Source organism: Malania oleifera, chromosome 7 (assembly GCF_029873635.1).
Source record: "Malania oleifera isolate guangnan ecotype guangnan chromosome 7, ASM2987363v1, whole genome shotgun sequence".
Lineage (NCBI taxonomy): Eukaryota > Viridiplantae > Streptophyta > Magnoliopsida > Santalales > Ximeniaceae > Malania > Malania oleifera.
This window is the reverse complement of record NC_080423.1, coordinates 99359760-99383234: the sequence shown is the minus strand read 5'-3', so window position 1 is coordinate 99383234 and position 23475 is coordinate 99359760. Positions and strand designations below refer to the sequence as shown.

At 35.8% G+C, this 23475-nt stretch overlaps 1 protein-coding gene across 3 annotated transcripts; it reads right to left on the bottom strand.

The window, feature by feature from the left end:
- Nucleotides 1-629: 629 nt before the first annotated feature.
- On the bottom strand, nt 630-22850 carry LOC131159318 (binding partner of ACD11 1). 3 transcript variants are annotated; one of them, XM_058114115.1, is made up of 6 exons: nt 21318-21388; nt 21063-21159; nt 12918-13021; nt 12691-12766; nt 1491-1574; nt 630-1406 (listed from the first exon to the last, which is right to left on the bottom strand). In XM_058114115.1, the coding sequence occupies exons 2-6, from the start codon at nt 21090-21092 to the stop codon at nt 843-845; spliced, it is 858 nt and encodes a 285-aa protein (XP_057970098.1). In that variant the 5' UTR covers nt 21093-21159; nt 21318-21388; the 3' UTR covers nt 630-842. The 3 variants fall into 3 exon arrangements, with proteins under 3 accessions (XP_057970098.1, XP_057970099.1, XP_057970100.1); XM_058114116.1 differs by lacking the exons at nt 21063-21159; nt 21318-21388 and adding an exon at nt 22569-22850; XM_058114117.1 differs by lacking the exon at nt 21318-21388 and having other exon boundaries at nt 21095-21153.
- Nucleotides 22851-23475: the final 625 nt, after the last annotated feature.

Sequence of the window (23475 nt, the reverse complement as noted above, 5' to 3'; positions counted from 1 at the left end):
TTAAGCACATGCAGGAATACAGCCACAATCCAGCAGCATTCGGACCAGACCACAAACTAAAGATTCAGAAGTGTCTTATTTCATCCCCAGCACTGGAAACAGAAAAGCCTCTGTGATCCATAGGCCATCCAAACTAGGCTAGCTTTGAAACTAGTTCCTATTTATTGTGGAGGGTGGAAATTAGGGGAATGGACCCAAATGTCATCTCCTTATGGAAAAAAAATTGCAAGTGTGATCCACAAACAAACCAAATGTATGGCCCATGGTAGGTAGGGCAGAGGTGAGGAAGGAAAACAGAAGAAATGGCTACTTAAGCAAACGTACCAATCCAATCCAACTCCAGTGAAAGTATTGTCCGCTTTCGTCCACTTGCCTTCTGGTTCTATCCTATAAAAGGCCCTCGCATGGTTGAAACCGAAATCATCCTTATATACATAAAATCTCCCCAGTACAAATTTAATGTAGGATTGTGACACAGCAAAACATTCTTGTTATTCCATTTCCACCCCCACCCCCCTACCAAATACATTGGCTGAGAGAATTTTTCTTCTCTCTCTCTCTCTCTCCTTCCTAGCTAAAAATCTTCATTTTTTTACCCGTTGAGTTAAATATCTGCAATATCTACAAAATAAACCAAGTAAAGACTCAGGCATCCATATATGTGTATGACAAAAAACACTTCAGCCAAAATATGCTCAAGTACCGACTTACAAATGTAATGAACCAAGGTATAACAACCTACTCTAATTTACTACATCCAAAACAACCAGAAAAGAGCAGACAAAATATAAGATGATGAGATCCAAACTCTCTGGAAAAATATTTACACAAGTTTTAGCAAATTAAAGGATCAAACCTTGTGCAGGCATTGGTTTGGAGGGCTGCTCATTTGTCGCAGCTTTTGGGGAATCATTCTCATGAAGCTGCGAATAGCCCTCGGCTATTTTCTTTTCCTGTTCTTCCTCTGCCATCTTCTCCTTCGTCTTCTGTCCAACTTCCCCAGCTGCCTTGGTAACTCTACTGAATGCACCAGTAACCCATGATGCCCCAGTCAACACATAACGGTTCTTCATGATGGCAGAGCCAGCGTTACTGACTGACTGCTCAGCAGCTGCAAAAGCTGACTTTGTTTTTTCAGAAACCTGGAACTTCTGATCCATTTCCTTCACTTTGTCATTCACAATAGTTGTTCCAGCACTGATTTTCTCAGTCAAACCGATCTTCTGGTCCAGAGAAGCAACTTTGGCAGTAGCAGTGGAAGTGAACTGGTGCTTCTCATCGAAGGCCTTTGCCTTATTGAGTGCATCCTTGCCCAAAATGAAGCCCTTTGCCAGCATGCTGCTTACCACATCCTCTGCCTTCTGGACAGCAGATTCAGCAGCCACTGCATTTTTGTTCTCTGTTTCCTGAAATTGAACAGATAAGTTGTGTAAAAAAAAAAAATCATTTTGTAACCGAAATTAGAAATGGCTTGATAAGGATGATCTTACAACTGGTGATACTGAAGCAGTAGCTGGCAGCTTGTATTCTGGTGCCAGAGCTATACCGACAGACATATCAACAATGGTTGCACCCTGAAACACCATAATGCAGATGAGAAAGACGCGGAGAGACTACACACTCCACAAACACAGGAATAAAACAGGAAAAATGCAAATTTAAAAACTTGAGCAACTAGTGATGGATCAAAAAGATAGCATCAGAATATCTAATTTTTCTGTCTAAAGAAATTTATAATATATATTGATTTGCTTGGACAGGATCTTTGTGGTGAGTGAAGTGAGGGCGGTGGTGTTTGGAGTAGTAAAGGATAAGGCTCAGAGTCCAAATAGTTTTAATAGGCCTTCTTACAAGATTGTTGGGATGTGATTAGGAAAGGTTTAATGAAGATATTTTGTGAGTTTTATTTTAATGGGATTGTAGGTAAAGGCATGAAGAGTCGATAGATTAAGGTTTCTGATTTTTGGCCTATCAATATGTTAACGTTTGGAACCACTTATGATAAAGTACTTTAAAAAAGTGCTGAATTTTATAAGTGTTGAACTAATAAAGTGCTGAAATTCACTAGTTTGGTTGTATCCAAAAAAGTGTTGAATATAAGTGCCAATTAAGTAAGTGGTGTTTGCGTATTGACTTTGATTATAAGTGCCTATGAATTTACAATATTATCATATGAATAATATTATTATATTTTAACATAGAATTAACATATATTATCTAATAAAACAAAATATGATCGTTAAATTATGTTAATATTAAATATGATTGTTAAATTATGTTAATAATATTATTAAATAAATTATCATTTTAATTAAGGTTTTCTAATTAATATTCTTAATAACATTTTACATATTTTCTAGCTAAACCAATTCCTACCAACAGTAATATTATTATTAATTTCTGTATAACCAGTTGTTACCAAAATTATTAATTTTTTTTTCCTTTAAAAAAAATCATACTCAAACTTAAACAGCACCTCAAAATCATCATCTTGGGTTAAATTTTGGTTTTTAACAATACCATCCAGACTTACAAACGGGAAAAAAAAAACAAATCATATAACAACTTTGCAACTTCATCCTTTCTGCTTCACTACCCCAATGCCCAATGCCACAGTATCGGCAGATGTTTGTATCCTTGACAAGATGGACCCTCCACCAGACACCAGCACCATCTTCCCGATCATTGCCGATGTTTTGTTGGAGGACAACAACAGCATCGTCAACAACAACAGAACCGTTCTTTGCAGGCTTAGAGGCAGCAATGGTGCAATTGGAGGGGGGTTTCTGGCGGGGTACGTGCAGGATGGGCATCGGAGACTGGTGGCAAGGCACAGGCAAGGGAGGGAGGGAGGGAGTGTGGTCGGGGGCAGACAGCATTCCTGCACACAGTCAGGAAGAGAGGAGAGGGAAAGGGAGGGAGAAGGGATGAGAATGGGCATGTAGATTTTTTAAATTGCTGAATTGCCACCGCCTCTCTTTAGTGGCACTTAATATAAGTGCTCAAAATAAACAATCCCAGATAGCTTCGCAAATTCACTTTGAAAACTGCCGTTTTTCAGCACTTCTTTAAAAAAGAACGTATTTGAAAACATGCCAAAAACACCACATTTTACATAGCACTTATTTTAAGCGATAAGTGCCATAAGTGCTGCCAAACTCACTAGTGTGTCTAAGATTATAGCTAAAGTACTCAGGGATATGCTGAGTTTTGTGATAGGAGACTATTTCTCAGGCTCAAATCAAGGTTGCAGAGGACGTGAGTAGAAGGAAAGAGGGGATTTTGTTTACACTGGATTTTGAAAAGGTTTATGATCGTGTTAGTTGGAATTTCCGTTACAAGGTTATCGCTAGTAAAGGGTTCTAGGGAGAGATGGTGAGCATGGATGAGATGCTTGTCTAATGCTTTTTCTTTAATCATCATCAATGGAGAACACAAGTCATGTTTAGGGCTTCAAAACATGTTAGACAACGGGATCTACTTTCTCCTTTCATGTTTGTTCTCATGGTTGTTATTTGAGCTGATTGATAGATGGGGAAGTGGATAAAGGTTTTTTGAGAGAGGGATAGGAGAGGGAATGCAGGGGTAACACTGTCTCATCTTCAAACTAATGACATGATTTTTTTCCTTGGAATATCATAAGGGCTCTTTTTTGGATGTATTCAAGAGGGTTTCAGGCTTAAAAACAGATTTGGTTAAGAGTGAACAGCTGGGTGTGATATATTGCCTCTTTAGTTGGGGTGTGCAATTTTAGATTGGCCTTTGACTTATTTTGGGCTTCCTACGGGCCATAATCCTTGGCCTGTTGGGCTCAAGGTGTGAAGAAGGTGTCTAAACAGCTTGATGAGAGGAAAAGTGCTCCTTTATTCTCCAAGTGTTTATCTTACACTTATTTAGGCCTGTCTCCCTAATATGCCTCCTTATCTCCAGGTGTGAAGAAGGTGTCTAAACAGCTTGATGAGAGGAAAAGTGCTCCTTTATTCTCCAAGTGTTCATCTTACACTTATTTAGGCATGTTGTTAGTCTTACAAGGCTTAGAATCTTGTTTTAATGATAGCAAACAAGAGGAACTTAACATATTTGGTTAAGTGATAATATTTCAGGAATCAAATATATGACTACAAGGTCAAATGCTCATAAGGATCATTCAAAGTTTATGCTTCAAAGAAAGATGAAAAAATTAAGCTTAAAGAGTCAAGGCATGGATTCAAAGATGTCCTAATAAAGCTTGAAGATTATGCAAGCATAGATGTTAAAGAGGACTTGCTAAAAAACTTAAAAGTATATTAAAACTTGAAGGCAAGATGGAGCCAAAGAAAGACAAAGCAAGAGAGCTCAAAGAAAAACAAACATGAAGACTTAAGTGCTTAGAATGTCAAAAGTCTTAAGGAAGTCTTATGTAAGTACTTCAAGTAAAAATCAATATAAAAAGTATTGAAGCTCTTTAAGGACAAATTAAAATCTTAATAAACCATTTTTAAAGACCTTGAAATATGATTTCCAAAGTTATAAATAATGAAGGTCTCAAATGAAACGAGTTTTCAAAGTCAAATCTTAAAAAACAAATATTTTTGAAAGCTCAAGGGCCTGCCCAACATTCTCAAGCAACTGACCATTTTTGTGTTTTTTAAGAACTGGCAAACAGAAACGTGTCAGGCGCTTGATGGTAGCCTGACAGGCGCCTACCTTGTGCTCTAAGGCGATTGCCAGTGTTCTGTCTTTCAATTTTAACTGAGACAGGCACCTGACCAATCGTGACAGGCAACTGCCACTCAACAAATTTTTAAAATTGCCCATGCGAAAATTTTAAAAATTGGTTTCTTGGGCTCCAATCTTTTTGTAAACTTGACTAACATTCCAAGTAAACTTGGGGAGCAAGTAATTAACTTTTACTCTATAAATAGCCCCCAAGACAAGAATTTTAATTACCAAAAAATATTTTCAACAATCTAATACTCTCAAGTGCTTTTAACTCTCAAAGGCTTTCTTGCACACATCTTACTGCTTACTCAACTGAGTTCTTGCTGATCATCTCACACAAAATTGAGATTTAAAGTCTGAATCTTTCAATCAAAGGAAGATTAATCTGGTGATAGAATTTCATTGAGCTTCAATTTCTTTATATTGAATTTATATTGAAGTATATTGTGCTGATTGTTATACTAACCTGCTCTATGTGAAAGTGTCATTGTACGCAGAGGTTACCTATTGTTTCTTGTAGTTTCTTTGACGATTCCAAGCTGTTGGATCGTTGGACTGAGTGTGGGGTATCACTTGGAGAGGTGCAACTCTAGCCTATTTAAGGAGTGTTTAAGCGTGGGGTATCGCTTGTAATAGGCTTGTTCCGCCCAAAAAGGAACGGCATAGTGGAATCCTTTGGTGGTATTGGTCAAAGGCAAAGACGTAGGCTGGGGATAAGCCGAACCTCGTAAAAATCTCAGTGTTCTTCTTTCTCTACTCTTTATTTTCAGCACCTTTATATATTGTATTGTGTTGTATGCTACGTGCAAGTAGCAGAGAACAAAACTGAAATTAAAAGAAGACTCCCAATATAAAAAAAGTACGTTTTGATTAACACTTTACGGAAACCCAAAAGGGAGTACGTTGGTTAATCATTTGCAGAAATCTTAATTAAGAAAGCAAATAATTTCATTCAAATACAGGGCTTGCAATTACTCATAGGGCTGCTAACAAAGCAAAAATTCTCAAAAGCTGAAATTCCACAAGCGCTGCAAATTGTGGTTGATTGGGTATTTTTGATTGGTTAATTTGAGTTATTAATTGATTGATTGTTTGGATAAGTTTTTCTTTTTTTAACTTGTGGTGTGTTTAGTTTTGGTTTGTGAATTGATTGAATTAAAAAAGTTGTGTGTTTGATAAAACAAGTAATTCAAGAATCCATAAGAAGAACTAAAATTTTAATAACCCAATTCCCCCCCGCCCCCCCCCCCCCCCCCCCTTCTCGGGATAACTACTTCACTTTCAATTGGTATCAAAGCGGAATTCTAACAAATCTTAATTAATAGCTATATAAAAATCTAAATGGCACATATAGGAGTAACTCCCTTTGGAGAGGGTCAATCCTCAACTAGGTCTCCCATCTTTTGTGGTTTAAATTATGCATTTTGAAAATAACGTATGAGAATTTATCTTCAAACAATGGATTGGAAGGCTTGTAAGGTTGTCACGCATGGTGACTTAATTCCTACAAAACCTGTAGATGGAAAAGAAGCACCCAAAGAAAAAAAAAACATGACCGACAATGACCATAAGATGTTACAAGTAAACTCAAGTACTATGAATGCATTATATTGTGCTCTTGATATAAATGAAATTAATAGGGTCATGGCATGTAAATCAGCCAAAGAAATATGGGATAAGCTAGAAGTAATTTATGAAGGTACAATAGATGTTAGAGATAGTAGAATTGACATGCTCACAAGCGAGTATGAAGCTTTCAAAATGAACCCGGATGAAACCATCACTAATATGTACATTAGGTTCACACACATAATAAATTCTTTAAATGCCTTAAGAAAAACATACTCTACTTATGAGATGATCCGTAAAATCCTTAGAGGACTTCCTCCAATATGAGAAACAAAAGCCACAGTTATAACGGAAGGAAGAAATCTTAAAAACACCTCACTAGATGAACTCATAGGATCCCTTCTCACATATGAGATGTCTATGAATGAAAGAAGTGGAAAATCTAAAGCTCAAGAATCAATTGTTTTTAAAGCTTCAAAATAAAACTCTAGTGACGACGATGAAGAAGAGATGGATATAGATGAAATAGCCTTCATATCCAAGAAACTTGCAAGAATACTAAGAAGGAAGAATAAATTCAAAAGAAAAATCCAGAACTCAAAATCAGATGAGGAAGAAACTAATAAGAAAGAAACAAAGAAAAGACCACCTACATGCTATATTTGTAAGAAAGTAGGACACCTAAAACCGAATTGTCCAAAACTTAAGAAAGATTCCAAAAAGAAAAAGAAAAAGGCAATGAAAGCAACTACTTGGAATAACTTGAATACAAGTAATTCTGATAATGAATCAAGTGACTAAGAGGTCGCTTGCTATATGGCATGGGACGATGAGGAAAGCTCCTCATCCAAGTCTTTTAATAGTCCTTGTGATGATTCAGCAGAAGAATCCAATGATAAGAGTATGCCCTCTTATGAAGAACTTCAAAATGATCTATTCAAGGTACATAAAATTCTAGTTAATGTGACTAAATGATACACATTATTGAAAAACAAGAACGAAGGAGTAATGAAAGAGCTAGAATCTTTAAAACTTGCTGAAAGTGAAAAAGAGTTAAAAATCCATAGATTAGAAAGCAAGAATGAAAAGGTAATCAAAGAACTAGAAGTTCTAAAGTCCAAAACTTCCATGGATAAAGAAAAAGACATATTTCTGAATTGGAAAGCAAAATCAATAAGATGTCTCAAGATCAAGTAAAGATGCAAGAAAAGGGCAAAAACATACAAGATTCAGAAATCTATTATCTTAAGAGACAAATTGAAGATCAAACTAAAATAATCTACAACTTCATTAAAGGAAAAGAAAATTTTGATAGAATGATTGGTGCACAAAGAATGTCTTTGAACAAAAAAGGCATAGGGTTTAATGGAGTTGAAAATACAAGGAAAAAGAACCTCTATAAGGGTACTTTACAAAAGCCTCCAAAGATTATGCTAGCACCTCCTCAAATGCCTATACTCACACTATATGTTTCGTATGTAAGAAGAAGGGACATATAAAGTTTAAATGTCCATTAAAAAAGAAAGATGTGAAAATTAAACAAGTTTGGAAAGTAAAAGAAACATCACTTGTTAAACCATCCGGACCCAAAAAAGTATGGGTACCAAGATGAAAGACTAGTTCATAAATCATAGATTTTAGGCATAAGTATTCTCTTATTAGGAGTTACAAACGCTAAAATTATGCTGAAGTGAAATGGATTAGTAATGACTCAACAAAATATAGAATTTAAGTAAGCCGATCCTAAAAGAAATAAAGTGATAATTATAAATGTGCTCTAATAATAGACATGCTTAAAGATTTTATGCATAATCTGAAAATCTATATTAACTACGCATATCATGGTGAATATTTCAGCTATAATTAAAGGGATGAAAAAGCATAACCTTAGTCGAACTGTTATAAGTACTTAAGGTTAAAATTTTTTTAGCATAACATATAATATTATTTGCACATACTTGAGAATAAGAAAATCAATCACTAACGAAGCTCATAAGTGAAAAATATGAAATACAACTGATTAAAAGTATTGTAGGTGCCATGAACTTGTTTTATGCTCATAGCATATGGCTGACTCAAAAAGAAAACTCTCCTTGATCAAATCTATGGAAAATCATTTCATAATACAACGATATTAGACATATTGAAATAGGGGATAAGGATGAGTTTCTGAGCTTGTTGATAGTTATCATATTGAAACAAAATAATATTGTTGGCCACAATCAATGAATGAATTGTCCAAGGCTTATTTATCTTGTGCTTGCATTAGAATACATATGCTTATTGATAACCTTCTTTATTAATGTCAAAAAGGGGAAGAGAGAGTTGAATTCATCTATGAACATAAATTGACATCCATAAGAAGCTCATGATATGATATTACTATTGGTATCTATGAAATATATTGGCATCCATGAGTATGTTAATTGATACTTGAGCGTGACAGCTTATTTATATTCATAAGCATGATATGATATTGATGATGTTGTTGTGATATTGGTATCCATGAGCACTTACATGAAATAAAATAATATTTGAGCATGGCATGATAAATTTAAAAGCATGATTGGTAATCTTGACTCCTTCATGAATACATAGTTTATAATTCATGAATGAAAGTCTGAATTTATTGATTATGAAATATACTTCATTCAGGGGGAGTTAGATTTGTTAAGCTATGAAATCATGATTTATGGAGATTTTTGAATATTATGATATACAATTTATTGCCTTAGTATTTATACTTTTTTCTTGATATATTACTCTTTTTTATTGATGTCAAAAAGAGGAGAAATTTTAGGGCAAAAATTGAGCATGATATCTTGAATGATGTGATTTTGATACATGAGCATGATATTGAAATTAATATTAAACTTGATCCTGATATTGCATATATTGTTAAGTTGATACTTATTGTAAGGGGGAGTCTTTTTAAGACTTACTCAATTTTTTGCTCCTTATTTGTCATCATCAAAAAGGAGGAGATTGTTGGCCTTACAAGGCTTAAAATCTTGTTTTGATGATAACAAACAAGAGGAACTTAACATATTTGGTTAAATGATGATATTTCAGGACTCAAATATATGACTACAAGGTCAAATGCGCATAAGGATCATTCAAAGCTTATACTTCAAAGAAAGATGAAAAAATGAAGCTTAAAGAGTCGAGGCATGGATTCAAAGATGTCCTAATAAAGCTTGAAGATTATGAGAGCAAGCAAGAGAACTCAAAGACAAGCATGGAGACTTAAGTGCTTAGAATGTCAAAAGTCTCAAGGAAGTCTTATGTAAGTACTTCAAGTAAAAATCAATATAAAAAGTATTGAAGCTCTTTAAGGTCAAATTAAAATCTTATGAAACTATTTTTAAAGACCTTGAAATATGATTTCCAAAGTTATAAATAATGAAAGTCTCAAATGAAACGAGTTTCAAAGTCGAATCTTAAAAAACAATATTTTTGAAAGCTCCGACGCCTGCCCAACATTCCCAGGCGACTAACCATTTTTGTGTTTTTTAAGAACTGGTAGACAGAAGGTGCCTGCCTTGTGCTCTGAGGCGACTACCAGTGTTTTGACAGGCGACTGCCAGCATTTAGTCTTTCAATTTTAACTGAGGCGCCTGATCAATCATGACAGGTGACTGCCATTCCACAAATTTTTAAAATTACCCACTGAAAAATTTTAAAAATTGGTTTCTTGGACTCCAATCTTTTTGTAAACTTGACCAACACTCCAAGTAAACTTGGAGAGCAAGAAATTAACTTTTTTAAACTCTATAAATAGCCACCAAGACAAGGATTTTAATCACCAAGAAATATTTTCAGCAATCTAATACTCTCAAAGGCTTTCTTGCCCACATCTTACTGCTTACTCAACTGAGTTCTTGCTGATCATCTCACACGAAATTGAGCATTAAAGTGTGAATCTTTCAATCAAAGGAAGATTAATCTGGTGATAGAATTTCATTAAGCTTCAATTTCTTTATATTGAATTTACATTGAAGTATATTGTGTTGATTGGTGTACTAACCTACTCTATGTGAGAGTGTTATTGTACGCAGAGGTCAACTATTGTTTCTCGTAGTTTCTTTGACAATTCCAGGTTGTTGGATCGTTGGACCAAGTGTGGGGTATCACTTGGAAAGGTGCAACTCTAGCTTACTTAAGAAGTGTTTAAGCGTGGAGTATCGCTTATAAAAGGTTTGTTTCTCCCGGAAAGGAACGGCATAGTGGAATCCTTTGGTGGTATTGGTCAAAGGCAAGGACGTAGGCTGAGAATAAGCCGAAACTCGTAAAAATCTCGGTGTTCTTCTTTCTCTACTCTTTATTTTCAGCACCTTCATATATTGTATTGTGTTTTATGCTAAGTGCAAGCTGCAGAGAACAAAACTGAAATTAAAAGAAGACTCTTACCAAAAAGAAAGTACGTTTTGATTAACACTTTGCAAAAACCCAAAAGGGAGTACGTTGGTTAATCGTTTGCGAAAATCTTAATTAAGAGAGAGCAAATAATTTCATTCAAATACAGGGCTTGCAATTACTCACAGGGCTGCTAACAAAGCAAAAATTCTCAAAAGTTGAAATTCTGCAAGTGCAGCAAATTGTGGTTGATTTGAATTATTAATTGATTGATTGTTTGGATAAGTTTTTTTTTTAACTTGTGGTGTGTTTTAAACTTTTAGTTTTGGTTTGTGAATTGATTGAATTAGAAAAGCTGTGTGTTTGATAAAACAAGTAATTCAAGAATCCATAAGAGGAATTAAAATTTTAATAACCCAATTCACCCCCTCCCCTCTTGGGATAACTACTTCACTTTCACATGTCTCTCTAATATGCCTCTTTATCTCCAGGGGTGAAATATGCCTCTTTATCTCCTACCCATTTCGAGAGTCCCTATTGGGTAGCTAGGAGTAATAAGAGAGTCAAGGAGAGATTCCCATTGTCTCTAACTTTACGGAGAAGAAGGATCATTTGGTTGACCAGTAGTAGGTGGTTTGTAGGTCTAAGGAAGAGGGCAGTTTGGATCTTCGTAAATTGTTGTCTACCACTTCTCCTACAGCTAACTCGCTATGGCAGCTTCCCTTAGAGGAGAAATCCCTCTTGGCACAGTATTACTGAAAGCAAATTTTGCATGCAGGGATAAGATGTTCCTTCGAGTCCTTGGAGGTGTATTTCATAGCTCTATTCTCTTCTTATCCCTTCAACTAAATTTCTTTCTGCTGAGGGTGGTTCTTTTGTGATTTTCATTTTTTTTTTTTTTGGAATCTCAATGAAAAGGCTCACGAGCTCACTACCTTGCTTAATGCTCTGGATCATTTTGTTCCTTTTAATAGGGTGAATGAGAGAGTTTGGAAGGAAGATTCTTCAGATTTTTTTCTACTAAAATTTTTTTCTTTTCCTTTTAAAAACTCCTTCCCCCAATCATTTTCCTTGGAGCCACATCATTTGGAAGGCAAAGGTTCCCTTCAAAAATCAAACTTTCATTTGGACTATGACTCTCAATAAGATCAATACACATGATTTAATACGAGTTAGGAGACTGTGTAAGGCTCTCAATCCTGATATGAGCATGATGTGCTGTGAGTCTAATCAAACTAAGCACACCTTTTTCTTCATTGCCAGATGGGGAAGCATCTACGGAGTGCTCTCTTTTTCTTGTTCTGGTGAAGCTTGGCTGGTGCCTCAGGCTGTGGATGACTTCTTACTAGTGAGATATAGGGGCTTTGAAAAGAGCAAATGTGAAGAACCTTATGGAGTTGTGTGGTTTTTACTATTCAATGGACCCTTTGGGTTGAGAGGAATATCAGAATCTTCAAGGATATGCCACCTCCCATCATTTGTTATGGGTTATAGTAGTGTTTTTGACTTCTTGTTGGACCCATTTGTTCTAGTTTTCTTCAGGGGATTTTGTTGTCCGATCCTCAAAGGGATTGGAGAGAAGTTTTATTGTAACTTTTCTTTTTTTATTTTATTAGGACATCTTATTTTCCTCTCGTTGAACTTCTGTTTGTCTCTTAATATATTTTTTCATATCCAAAAAAATTCAGCCGAAGCTATGTTTAGAAAATAGAATGAACTTTCTGCATAATGGTGCATGCATAAGATCAATATTTATGCTATAATTCAGAACAACTGACACAAGTTTACCAAGACCTCAGATAAAAAAGTCCAAGATTTTGATCACACGCACAAAAAAAACATAGTATCACAGAAAGGAGAAAAATCCAAAACTGGGAAGTTTCCTCATTTGGATCTAACAAAAGGTCAGTAGTGAGAACTTTAGCCATGTAAACAATAAAATAAGACATTTTACCTAATTTTTTTCAATTTGAATGCAATGTTGCATCAAATGATAGTGTACGGAATTAACTAGCCTATAAAAACAAATTAACAAAATTAAAAGGAAGTGAGAAATGAATGCACCGAAAGAAGAACAGCAGTCTCCGCCCCCTGGGGATCCTTGAAGGAAACATATGCAACTTGAGACCGCTCATTTTCACTGAAAACCAAATAAATATAATACATTTTCAGTACATATAAATTATTGCACAGTTCCATCTCCTAGGAGACTAAGCTTAGCGCACAAAGATGAACAAGCATAAAATAATTAAAAATTAAAAATTAAACTGAAAATACTTGTCCCCACCAACCTGCACATTTCAACATACTCAATGTCACCAGAAAAGGAAAAGAACTCCTTTATGTCTTGCTCAGATGCACCTAAGGAGACATTGCTAACTTTCACTGTTTTTATCTGTAACAAAAAATGACAAGGCATGCATAATCAGAGCATGCAAAATCTAATGAACATTGTAATAGTGAAAGCGTGTGGATGCAAGTACAATATTAATCAAGCAATTCTACTAAAAAGAATAACGTTATTGAAGGAAAAATAGATAATTGGGAAGGTCAGCTGGATTTATAGTCAATGTATAGCTTAAGACAAAATAGTAATAAAAGGCTTTCCTTTCTGGGCCAGCATCCAAGCCTTTAATTTTAGGAATCAGCATCCCAAGGCATAGAATGCTTCAAGGCCATGCTAAGGTAGAAAAAAGTTCATGTTACTTCTCAATCATTCTTGTATAGGTACCGAATCATAATGCCCATCACATTATCAGTTAAGCAAAGTATCAAATGTTACTCAAAATTTCTATGGTAAATATAATGTTCTTCTCGTAAACTCGAATTAATCTACCAATAGATAATTTTATTATTAAAAAGAAGGATTACAAAAGTAATTAAATTAACAAGTAAATGCATATTCAGCAATCAAATAAATGGAATAATAATATCTAATATACATAATCCAAATAACAATATTCTATGGAGGACTCACAACCCAATCGTTCTACCTTCAGCAAAAACAATAGTTTGGGAATTTTATATGTTCAAATAAATAAATAAATAAATAAAAGGCAAAAGAAACAAAACTCCTCTGAGGTTTGGCAAAATGACACTAACCTCCCTTGAGGTGGGGCCTCCCCTGAGACTTCAAGAATTTCACATACCTACCCTGAGATTTGCCAAAAAAACATAAACCTCCTCTTGTATTTTGTAAAATGACAAATCTTTTGAGGGTTGTAAGCATCTCAAAATAAAATGTTAGGGGAGGTCTGCGACATTTTGAAACCTTTGGGGAGGTTCTTGGGATTTTTTAAACCTCGGGGGAGGTTACTATATTTTTCTCAAACCACAGGGGTGGTCAGTGTCTTTTTTTCCTAAAAAACACGAAATAAATGCCCTCTCAAGTTCCACTGAATGAGTTAATAGGACTATGCAAAAGCACCAGCCACTTAAGACCAATGTGAGACAAAAAAGACCATACTGTCCCAAAGCAAAGGGAAAGGGAAAAAAAATTCATAGAGATCCTTGCATTCCTTCCCAAAGAAATAGATAGACGGGGAAATTTTTGGGGCTTGGCTTCCCACCTACCCAGAGGATGGCCCATTATTTCTAATGAGTGCCAACTGCATGTGTCGGGCCTTAGCCAATCCCAAGTGGATGAAATAATTGGGGGCATTTTAGTATTTTGATTCATGATCTTGTGTGGCTTCTAGGAGAAGCCAATCAAAATATTTTATTGCAAAGCAAGAATGCAGAGACAGGGCATTTTTGCAGTAGGAGAGAGAGGAGACGCTAACTGTGAAGGGAAGTGAGGGGCTTCCTGGGTTTAAGGTTGTTGAACAGTCCACTTGATCTTAACAATTGGAAGGTGATATCACATCCAATTCAAGTATCAACTGAAATTTTGATAGCAAGCTTGGGGTTTATTCTTCTTAATTCCAAGCTGACTGGCTCAAGGGGAAGAACTGTTGCGGGCATTGGTCCTTCACTACTTCCCAACAACCTTCTCTTTGAATATGACCCTATTATCCGAGAGGAAGCAACCATTCTAAATTTAAGATGTGTTCCATTATGCTTTGAAGTGGTAACTATATAAACCTTAGCTATATAAACCTTAGCAAGAGTGAATTGATTTAAATATTTTTATCATGAAATGGGGTTGATGGATGGCTGGATGCCTCCATGCAATCTTGTTGAGGTGGAGAGTAAGGTTTTTCCCCTTTTGCATTTAATCCTTCCTGTTGGAGCCAAGTTCAAGGAGACCTTAAAATGGAGGAGTTTGAGAAGAAGCTTGTAGGATGGAAAGGACACCCTCTCTCAAAGGGAGGAAGGTTTATCCTAACAAGTACATTGCCTAACGTTCCAAAATTCTTCGTCTATTTTCCCTTTTCTCCATCAGTGGCCAAAAGGTAGAAACATGTGCAAAATTTGAGGTAATATGGGGGACGAGTTTTAATTATTAATTGATGAACTAGGAAGCGGTTAAATCACCGGTATGAGTTGGAGGCCAAAGCTTTAACTCCCTTATGAATTAATGGAGCCCTTCTCGTAAAGTATCTTGTCAATTTATGGTAAATAAACACATACATTTGAGGACTATTGTTGCAATGCATGGTTTTGATTTGTAATAGTTGGACATCTAAGAGCAAGAGGGAGCTATTAAAGCTTGATATACATTGTTGGCCCGCAACCTAACAGCTTAAGCTTTTAGGTAAAGTGATAATCTAGCATGGTATCAAAGCTGATTACCAGGAGGTCCTCGGTTCTAGTCTCATTGCCCACGTTTATTTTGTGATGTTTAAAAAATTATTATTCCCTATAATGGGTGTTCTTTATTGTGTGTTATATCTCCACGTGCTGTTAGGCTGCACGCGCGGGGGAGTGTTAAAGCTTGATATGCATTGTTAGCTCACAACCTAACAGCTAAAGCTTTTAGTAAAAGTGGTAATATAAAATTATATCAGAGCTGGTTACCAAAAGGTCTTGGGTTCTAGTCTTGTTACCCACATTTATTGTGTGGTGTTTAAAAAATTATTGTATTCCCTGTAATGGGAGTTCTTTATTGTGTTTTATCTCTCCACGTGCTGTCAGACTGCACATGCAGGGGAGTGTTAAAGTTTGATATACATTGTTGGTCCACAACCTAACAGCTTAAATTTTTAGGAAAAGTGATAATATAACAGGAGCCACGTAGAATAAGGTTCAAGAAGTAGATTTGAAAATGATGGAATGAAATATTTTTGGTACCTGCAGCTCTGAATGCACAATACGGATCTACATTTTTTTTTTTTTTTTTTTGGGATGATACATAGTATGGGAATCTCCATTCTGCAATTCCTTAATCTTTTTCAGTTGGCAATTGACAGGGACGCTGTAATGAGCTCTTGTGTTTCTCTTTCAGTGGTGGTGCGAATTGGCGTGCAAACCTTCTTAAACCGTTATAGGTAGACTCATTGAGCAGAATTTGCGAATTGCAGATTCAAGAAAGGATTCAACTTTCATGTTAGATCACACTAAGGGATATTACTAAAGGATAACATGGAGGATGGGCAAAGTGACTTGCTTTGGAAGGAAATTGGATGACTAGTCATCCTGAGAAAGTGGTTTTCTTTGCCTGGATATTTCGGAAGCATCATGGCCAAGAATTTTGACTTTTAATAACCTCCAAAGAAGGGGGAAGATTTGGTTAGTAGAAGGTACTGCTGTAAGAGTGGGGTTAAATCAGTAAAGCATTTTTTCTTGCAGTTAGGGGTGTACAAAATTTACTGAAAAACCGAAAATAGACCCGAAACCAGACCGAAATAAGTTTCCGTTTGGTCTTTTGGTTTTCAGTTTCGGTTCTTGAAAATAGAAAATTTTGGTTCTCGGTTCGGTTTTGGGTTGAACCAAAAAACCAAAATATATTATAAAAATATATATTAATACTGTCCTGCAATATAATATTTAACCAAAGTCAATATATTTATTAATAAATTCTTTAACTAATAATTTCCCAGTAAATTCAATTTTGAATAAAATAAATACATCCTCACTTAACTTATTTTTTAATTTTAATTATCAAAATAGAAATATATATAAAAAAAAGAGAGTAATAGTTAGCTTTTATAAACTTGGACAGACTCCCCTCCCTCACCAATTTTCAATGTGGGACAAGAAGTGCTGGAAAAACTCTCATGCTAACGAGCTGATGGCTTGCTTATTGCTCAATGCTCCCAGCCTTCCCATCTATTCTTGTCCCACATCGGATGTGGTAGAGATTTGAAGTCTCTCCCCCATATATAAATATAGGTTCTCCCCTTCCCTTTACTACCAACCCAGCTACTAGCTAGGCTTGCATTTATTGCGCCTGGCCCACATTTCACATGCTCAATGCATTGCCCACATCCCAATCCCACATCAGTTGGCATGAGCTTTGGGGGAACATTCTCCACTTATAAAACCAAGCCTTTCATCATCTGGGCTGCAAAGAAATTCAGGCTTTTGCTTGGCCCTCTCCAATAAAGGCCCAGTTAATGATTTGAAATGGGTCTATTATTAATATTGGGTGATTTGGTTAGAAAAAGAAAACCGAACCAAAAAAACAAATAAATAAATAAAACCGAACCGTCGGTTTACAGTTCGGTAACAGTTTTTAATTTTAAGAACCGATATGTTTCGGTTCAGTGTTCGGTTTCCGAGCACACCCCTACTTGGAGTGCTGTTGGGTGAGGCGGCTCAGGACTTGGCTTGCTGAATTTTTATTCCTCTCACAACTTTCACGTTTGAATTTGGATGGAAGGAAAAAAGAAAGCATTTAAAGGAGAGAACTGCCCCCGCCCCTTCTCCCCTACAAGCTGGACGTTTTTAATTGAATGTGCAGACCGTTATTGATTGTCTAGATTATTTGACATGTAAATGCATCCAGGTATTCATGATTGTCAGACTAGCATGAAAAGCACATAGCATATCCATTGGACCTTAACATAAAGAAAGTTTAAAAAAAAAAAAAAACATGGAGACTATTTTCACACCTTTGTGAAAGGACCGTGCGTCGCCAACTAAAGCACTCTTGCTTAACTAGTCAACCTATCGTTTACTACAATTCATCCATGAAATACTTTCATTACCATTCAATCAAATAGCAACGGAAGTAGTAAGCAATTATGAAAGCAGTGGCAAGCAAGCAGTAAACATTGAAGCAACGCAATTCATTAACAACACCTCCGTTGACATTGTGTGTTTAGCGATAGGCTGACTAGTTAAGCAAGAGTGCCTTAGCTAGCGCTGCATGGTCCTTTCACAAAGGTGTGAAAATAGTCGGCCTGCAACTTGCTGAATTTTTATTCCTCTCACCACTTTCATGTTTGAATTTGGATGGAAGGAAAAAAGAGGGCTTTTAAAGGAGAGAACTGCCCCCGCCCCTTCTCGTCTACAAGCTGGAGATTTTTAATTGAATGTGCAGACCGTTATTGATTGTCTAGATTATTTGTCATGTAAATGCATCCAGGTATTCATGATTGTCAGACTAGCATGAAAAGCACATAGCATATCCATTGGATCTTAACATAAAGAAAGTTTAAAAAAGAAAAAAACATGGCTGTTGAAATTAGTGGGGGGGCAATGGCATTAGGGGTGAATTTGGTTTGGTACGGTCCGGTTTTAGCCAAACACCGAACTGCAAAATTTGGTTTCTTAGATTACTTAACCGAAACCGAACAGAAATCGACGATTTTTCTCTTATTGGTTTAACGGTTATTTGGTTCAGCTTGGATAATTAACCAATAATCAGAACCCTCCAAAATTTTTCTGGAAGTTTGAAGGACTCAACCACAAATGGGAAGTCCACCTGGCGCACTACATGAAAACTTGCATGCTGGGAACATTGGGAAGACTCAACCACATTATGGGAGTCAAATGTGGACCAGGTGCAATAAAATCAAGCCTAGCCAGTAGTTGGATTAGTGATCAAGGAAAGGGGAGAACCTATATTTATAGATGCAGGAGAGATTTCAAATCTCTACCAAGACCGATGTGGGACAAGAATGGATGCGGAAGCTGGGAGCATTTAGCAATGAGCAAGCCGTCAGCATGTTTGTTTTTCCTGCTCTTGTTGTCCCACATCAAAAATTTGTGAGGGAAGGGAATCTCCCCAGCTTTATAAAAGCTAACTATTTCTCTCTTTCTTTAGATTTCTATTATGATAAATAAAAAAAAAAACTAATAACATGAAAAAATGTATTTATTTTATTCAGAACTGAACTTAAAGAACTTAATTATAAATATATTAATTTTAGTTAAATATTATATTGCAGGACAATATTAATACATATTTTTATAAGATATTTCGGTTTTTCGACTTTTCGATTCAATTTTGGGTTGGAAACCAAAACCGAACCAAAAACCAAAATCCGAAATTTTCAATTTTCAAGAACCGAAACCAAAATCAAAAAACGCAAGACCGAACTGAAACTCATTTCGCTCCAGTTTCGGGTCGGTTTTCGGTTTTCTGGTAAATTTTGTACACCCCTAAATGGCATACAAGAGGTCATATGCTCTTGCATGCACACTAGCATGCGTGCATATATTCAACCTATAACACATGCATTAATTTCGAATTATGTTAATAGATTATTGATTATGACGAGAGAGAGCAAAAACTTTTATTTCCCTCATAATGGGAGATTTTCAAATTTCAATCATAAAATAGTTTACTTGTCACTTAAATCTTTACATGCAAGACTTTTTAGGATGCCATTTATCATATTATTTTCAGAACACATGGGTTATAACGCTAATTTCAAAACGGTGGGAAATTTCTAAACAATTTTAAGAACAGTATAATGCACGATTTCCAGACTAGAGGAGGCAATTGCCCACATGGAGAACTCTTAGGACCACTGCTGGATACAAAATAATTGGTTCTAGAGCCTTCACATAAAGCAACAGTTCCCTGGTCAGGTACTAGAACTTTGACTTTTTATTAAAAAAGAAACTAAAAAGAAAACAAATTAAAAAAAAATATATGTAACTAGCAGTAAAAAGTAATATATTTTACATTATTTAAGATCAATCCAAAAAAGGAATCCCAATTACCCAAACCCTACCAAACTATTAACAAGTTCCAAATGGTTGGAATACTGTTTTGCTAACTACTAAAAGGTTCATCAGGCATGTTGAAAAATGAACACCCATTGCCACCCCAATATGTACAACATATGAATATTCTGTGGCACATGCCAACAATTTATTTTCTTCTGTTTGGACTACCTCAAAAATGTGAAATTCTTTGATGGGCTAGAATCCGAGACATGACCTCAATCTTGAACATACTGCACATGACTCAGAGGACTTTTATGAGATTTCATAGAAGGATTCCCACCAATGTTATAGAAGGCTCAATTGAGGCTTGTCTCAAGACAAGGCGTGCCCAACATGCCTTGACGCACAGTTTAAAACACCAAATCTCAAAAGGAAACCTAGTTATAGAATACGAGTTAGACATTTGTACAAAAGGCACACCTGTTGTGCCTTTTTAGTAGGGGGCTCATACATTTTGGGTGTTAGAATCTCAAGTTAGATATGGCAAGAAAATTATAAGACGTGTTAATATGAAAGATATGTCCTAATACAAGTTGATCTCAAAAACCCATGAACTTTTCCAAAATAATTGAGAGCTGCATCCTAGATCATGAAAATAATTTGAACTATAAATATTATAGCTCTCTGTGCAAGATTACTTTATGAATTCTAGTTAGTTTTCATTGAATTACCAACACGCAGTTTACAAATGACATTCGATTTCATAATTTTTTTATTTTCTATTTTTGAGAAAATGTAATTTATTCACTTATATTTATCTAAAAAAATAAATTCCTAGAAGACCTCTGCATCAATGCCTTGGGGTTATGCCTCACCGTCCACAAGTTAAAATGCTTCACTTATGCCTTTGCCTTCCAAAACATTGATTTCCACATTTAACACCTACAAAATATGTGTCCCAGGTCCCCAAAATTGGATATATCCTCCAGTTTGACACTCTTAAGAATTGCATAAGATAGCCATAAGAGGAATTCTATCCAAGATCAAGTCCATACAATCAAATGTTTCCTTTAAGATCCAGCTGTTTCCTAAATGACTCAAATTATGTGACTGTTTCCTAAATGACTCAAATTAAGTTCAAAATTTGCACAATCTTGAAACAATCCAAAGACTGAGTTAGTCCAAAATCAGGTCCGTGCGACCAAACTTGACCTCAAAGATCCTACAGCTTCCCAAATGACCCATACTGAAGTTTAAAATTTGAACAATCTTACAATCCAACTCTGGACCCCCATAACACGAGATGACAAGTATCGCTATAAGAGAATGTGATAACATGAGGGTAATATGCAGCTGATCTTAGCTAAACCAAATCCCAATAACTCAATGCCAAGCAAACAAATGAAAGGCGAAGAAACAAGGGATCAATAAACCTGTCCGCATCCCCATACAAGACAACACATACGTTTGTATCCTCAACATGAGGGAAACGCTCGGCTGCCACTAGCCGAATCAAAAATGAAAAATTCACTGCCAAGAAAAACAAAGATGATGAAACAAGTGATCAACCAGCATCCACAATTCCCCATATGACATAAACACATAACCTTACATTTTTATTTTTATTTATCTTTTAGACTACGTGAGAAGAGTGATAATTTCTTGAAGACTAGAATCAAAGCATGAACCTGATTTTGAAGAGATTGTGGATGACTTAAAGGTGACCCTAAATAGATCCCACGTTTAAGTTTTCCAAAATCTGAGTGCAAATCCAAAGTGACAAATTTATTCAAAGAAAGCAAACATGAAATGGAAAATAAAAAATAACAGTGCACAAAGAAAAAGGTACAGCAACCTAAAAAGCTTAAAGATGCTTATAAACTACAGGCTATATGTGTATACCAAATATCCAACACAACATAAAACAATTACGACTCAGACCTCAATGGTAGTTACTCAAATAAATTTACTCATTTAGCTAAGAAATATATGAAAGAAGCAATACATCAGTTCATCCATAAATAATAGTCAATCCACCATGCTACCATTTGCAAACTGCAGATGTACATTCGCCCAATAAAACACTAAATTTCAATATATTAAACACAAATTATACAATATATGTCAATGGGCCATGCTGTTTTCAGGAAATGTATTTCAGTTAAAATAAAAAAAATAACAAATCGATAGGTTAAAAACACATGTAAGAAATTTCAAGTTTCCCAGAGCCAAATGAAGAAACAGCGTACATATAGACTGAGCTATATTAAATCATAATTAAATGAAAAAAAAAAATGAAATTTTCAAACCATTTTATGCATAACCAAAGGCAGTATCGAAGCTACCTAAAACATAAACATATCCAAAGAAATCAAAATGTCTATGCACCCAAAAACCAATGGGCTTTTTAGGCATCGTGCACAGATGTAAGAGTTTTGAAATTAATGGGCAAATTTAGCAAATGGGTACAATCGAAAGACAGCCAAAAAAGAAAGAAAAACGTTTCAGTAAATACTGGGGTCTCTGATATGATATAGCATTACACAGAAAAAACCTACGGGAAAGAAAGAGAGAGAACTAGGGATCAAACGATAAAGTTAATAGGACATTAATAATTAAATTAAGCAGATACAACACAATAAACGATCTGATAAGTCAAAACGGCTCAACATTTATATGATCGGCTCCTCAATAAACGCGGGTTTGGATCCCGACAAGCATAACCGAAGAAACAAAATTTTAAAAATGATCATAACAATAACATAAATCTTACGCTTTGTGTTGTCCTGGTTACCTAAACCCCAAAACAACAAAAATACACGATTTAATATTTTCCATTTCTTCTCTTTTCATTTCCTCATTTTTCCCAGCACCCAAACACATCATAACTGAACAAGCCAGAGAAACAAAAAGAAGAGGTAAGAAATTTCAGAACTAACCGACATGACGAAACAGCAGCAGCAGCAACAAACCAGAGAGAGAGAGAGAGAGAGAGAGAGAGAGAGAGAGCAGGTTTAGATTTGCAGGCCGAGAGAGAGAGAGAGAGAGTTAATGGTGTCAGTGCTGGTCACGCGGTACACCGTTGCCCTTTTGTGTCTTCCCACACTCCTTTGCAACGACGTCGTTCTTTGGTTTGTTCTTGGTAATCGAAAATGCCCCTTGACTTTTAAAGTCAAAGCCAGCTAGTCCTAATGTACAATACATATCAGCAAAAACTTATCAGAGCTTTGTGTGCGAGAATGCGGAGGATATATCCCTCTCGATCAACCCGACCCGACGGGGGCAACAGCTGGTCTGGCATTTAATTCCAAGCCGGACCTGTCATGTTGGGTTATAATAAACGAGTCGGGTTGTTAATAATTAATTAATTTTAAACTGTTCTAAATTCTTATGAGGTTCTAAAGCCTATTTATAATTTGAAACTGGTTTTGGAGATTGAAATTGAGCTTACCCATAAAATTAGAATCCATATGGGTCGGGTCGGATTCAGTACCTGCTTGTTTGTTATCGGGTCAGTTGGATATCTATCCTCACACTCTAACTCCAAACTGGGCCGGACTTGACCCGATGGGAAGCCGGGACCGGTTTCTCACGTGTGGATTTTTTTGACCATACGTGTGGAGAAGATGTGGTTAGTTGCCCGGGGCAGCTTAGAGTTAAAACATAAACATATCAAACTTGCCCCAGCTGCATTTCTTCACCAGCTGCTGGTCAAGTGCTTCATTCCTAAGGGATCCTATTTCCCATGCAGCTATTGCTATTTTCTTTTCTTTTCTTTTCTTTTCTTTTCTGGCAATCAATAAGCTGTGCTCTTGAAATTTTTAGCATAATTTGGAATAGGAGATA

Bases quoted from the DNA above. Each gene is read 5' to 3' on its own strand.
- LOC131159318 (XM_058114115.1), bottom strand. From the start codon at position 21,092: ATGTGTTGTCTTGTATGGGGATGCGGACAG. The intron at 13,022-21,062 runs GTTTATTGATCC...TTTTTGTTACAG, and splicing joins TTGTATGGGGATGCGGACAG to ATAAAAACAGTGAAAGTTAG. The intron at 12,767-12,917 runs GTTGGTGGGGAC...TTTGGTTTTCAG, and splicing joins GAGTATGTTGAAATGTGCAG to TGAAAATGAGCGGTCTCAAG.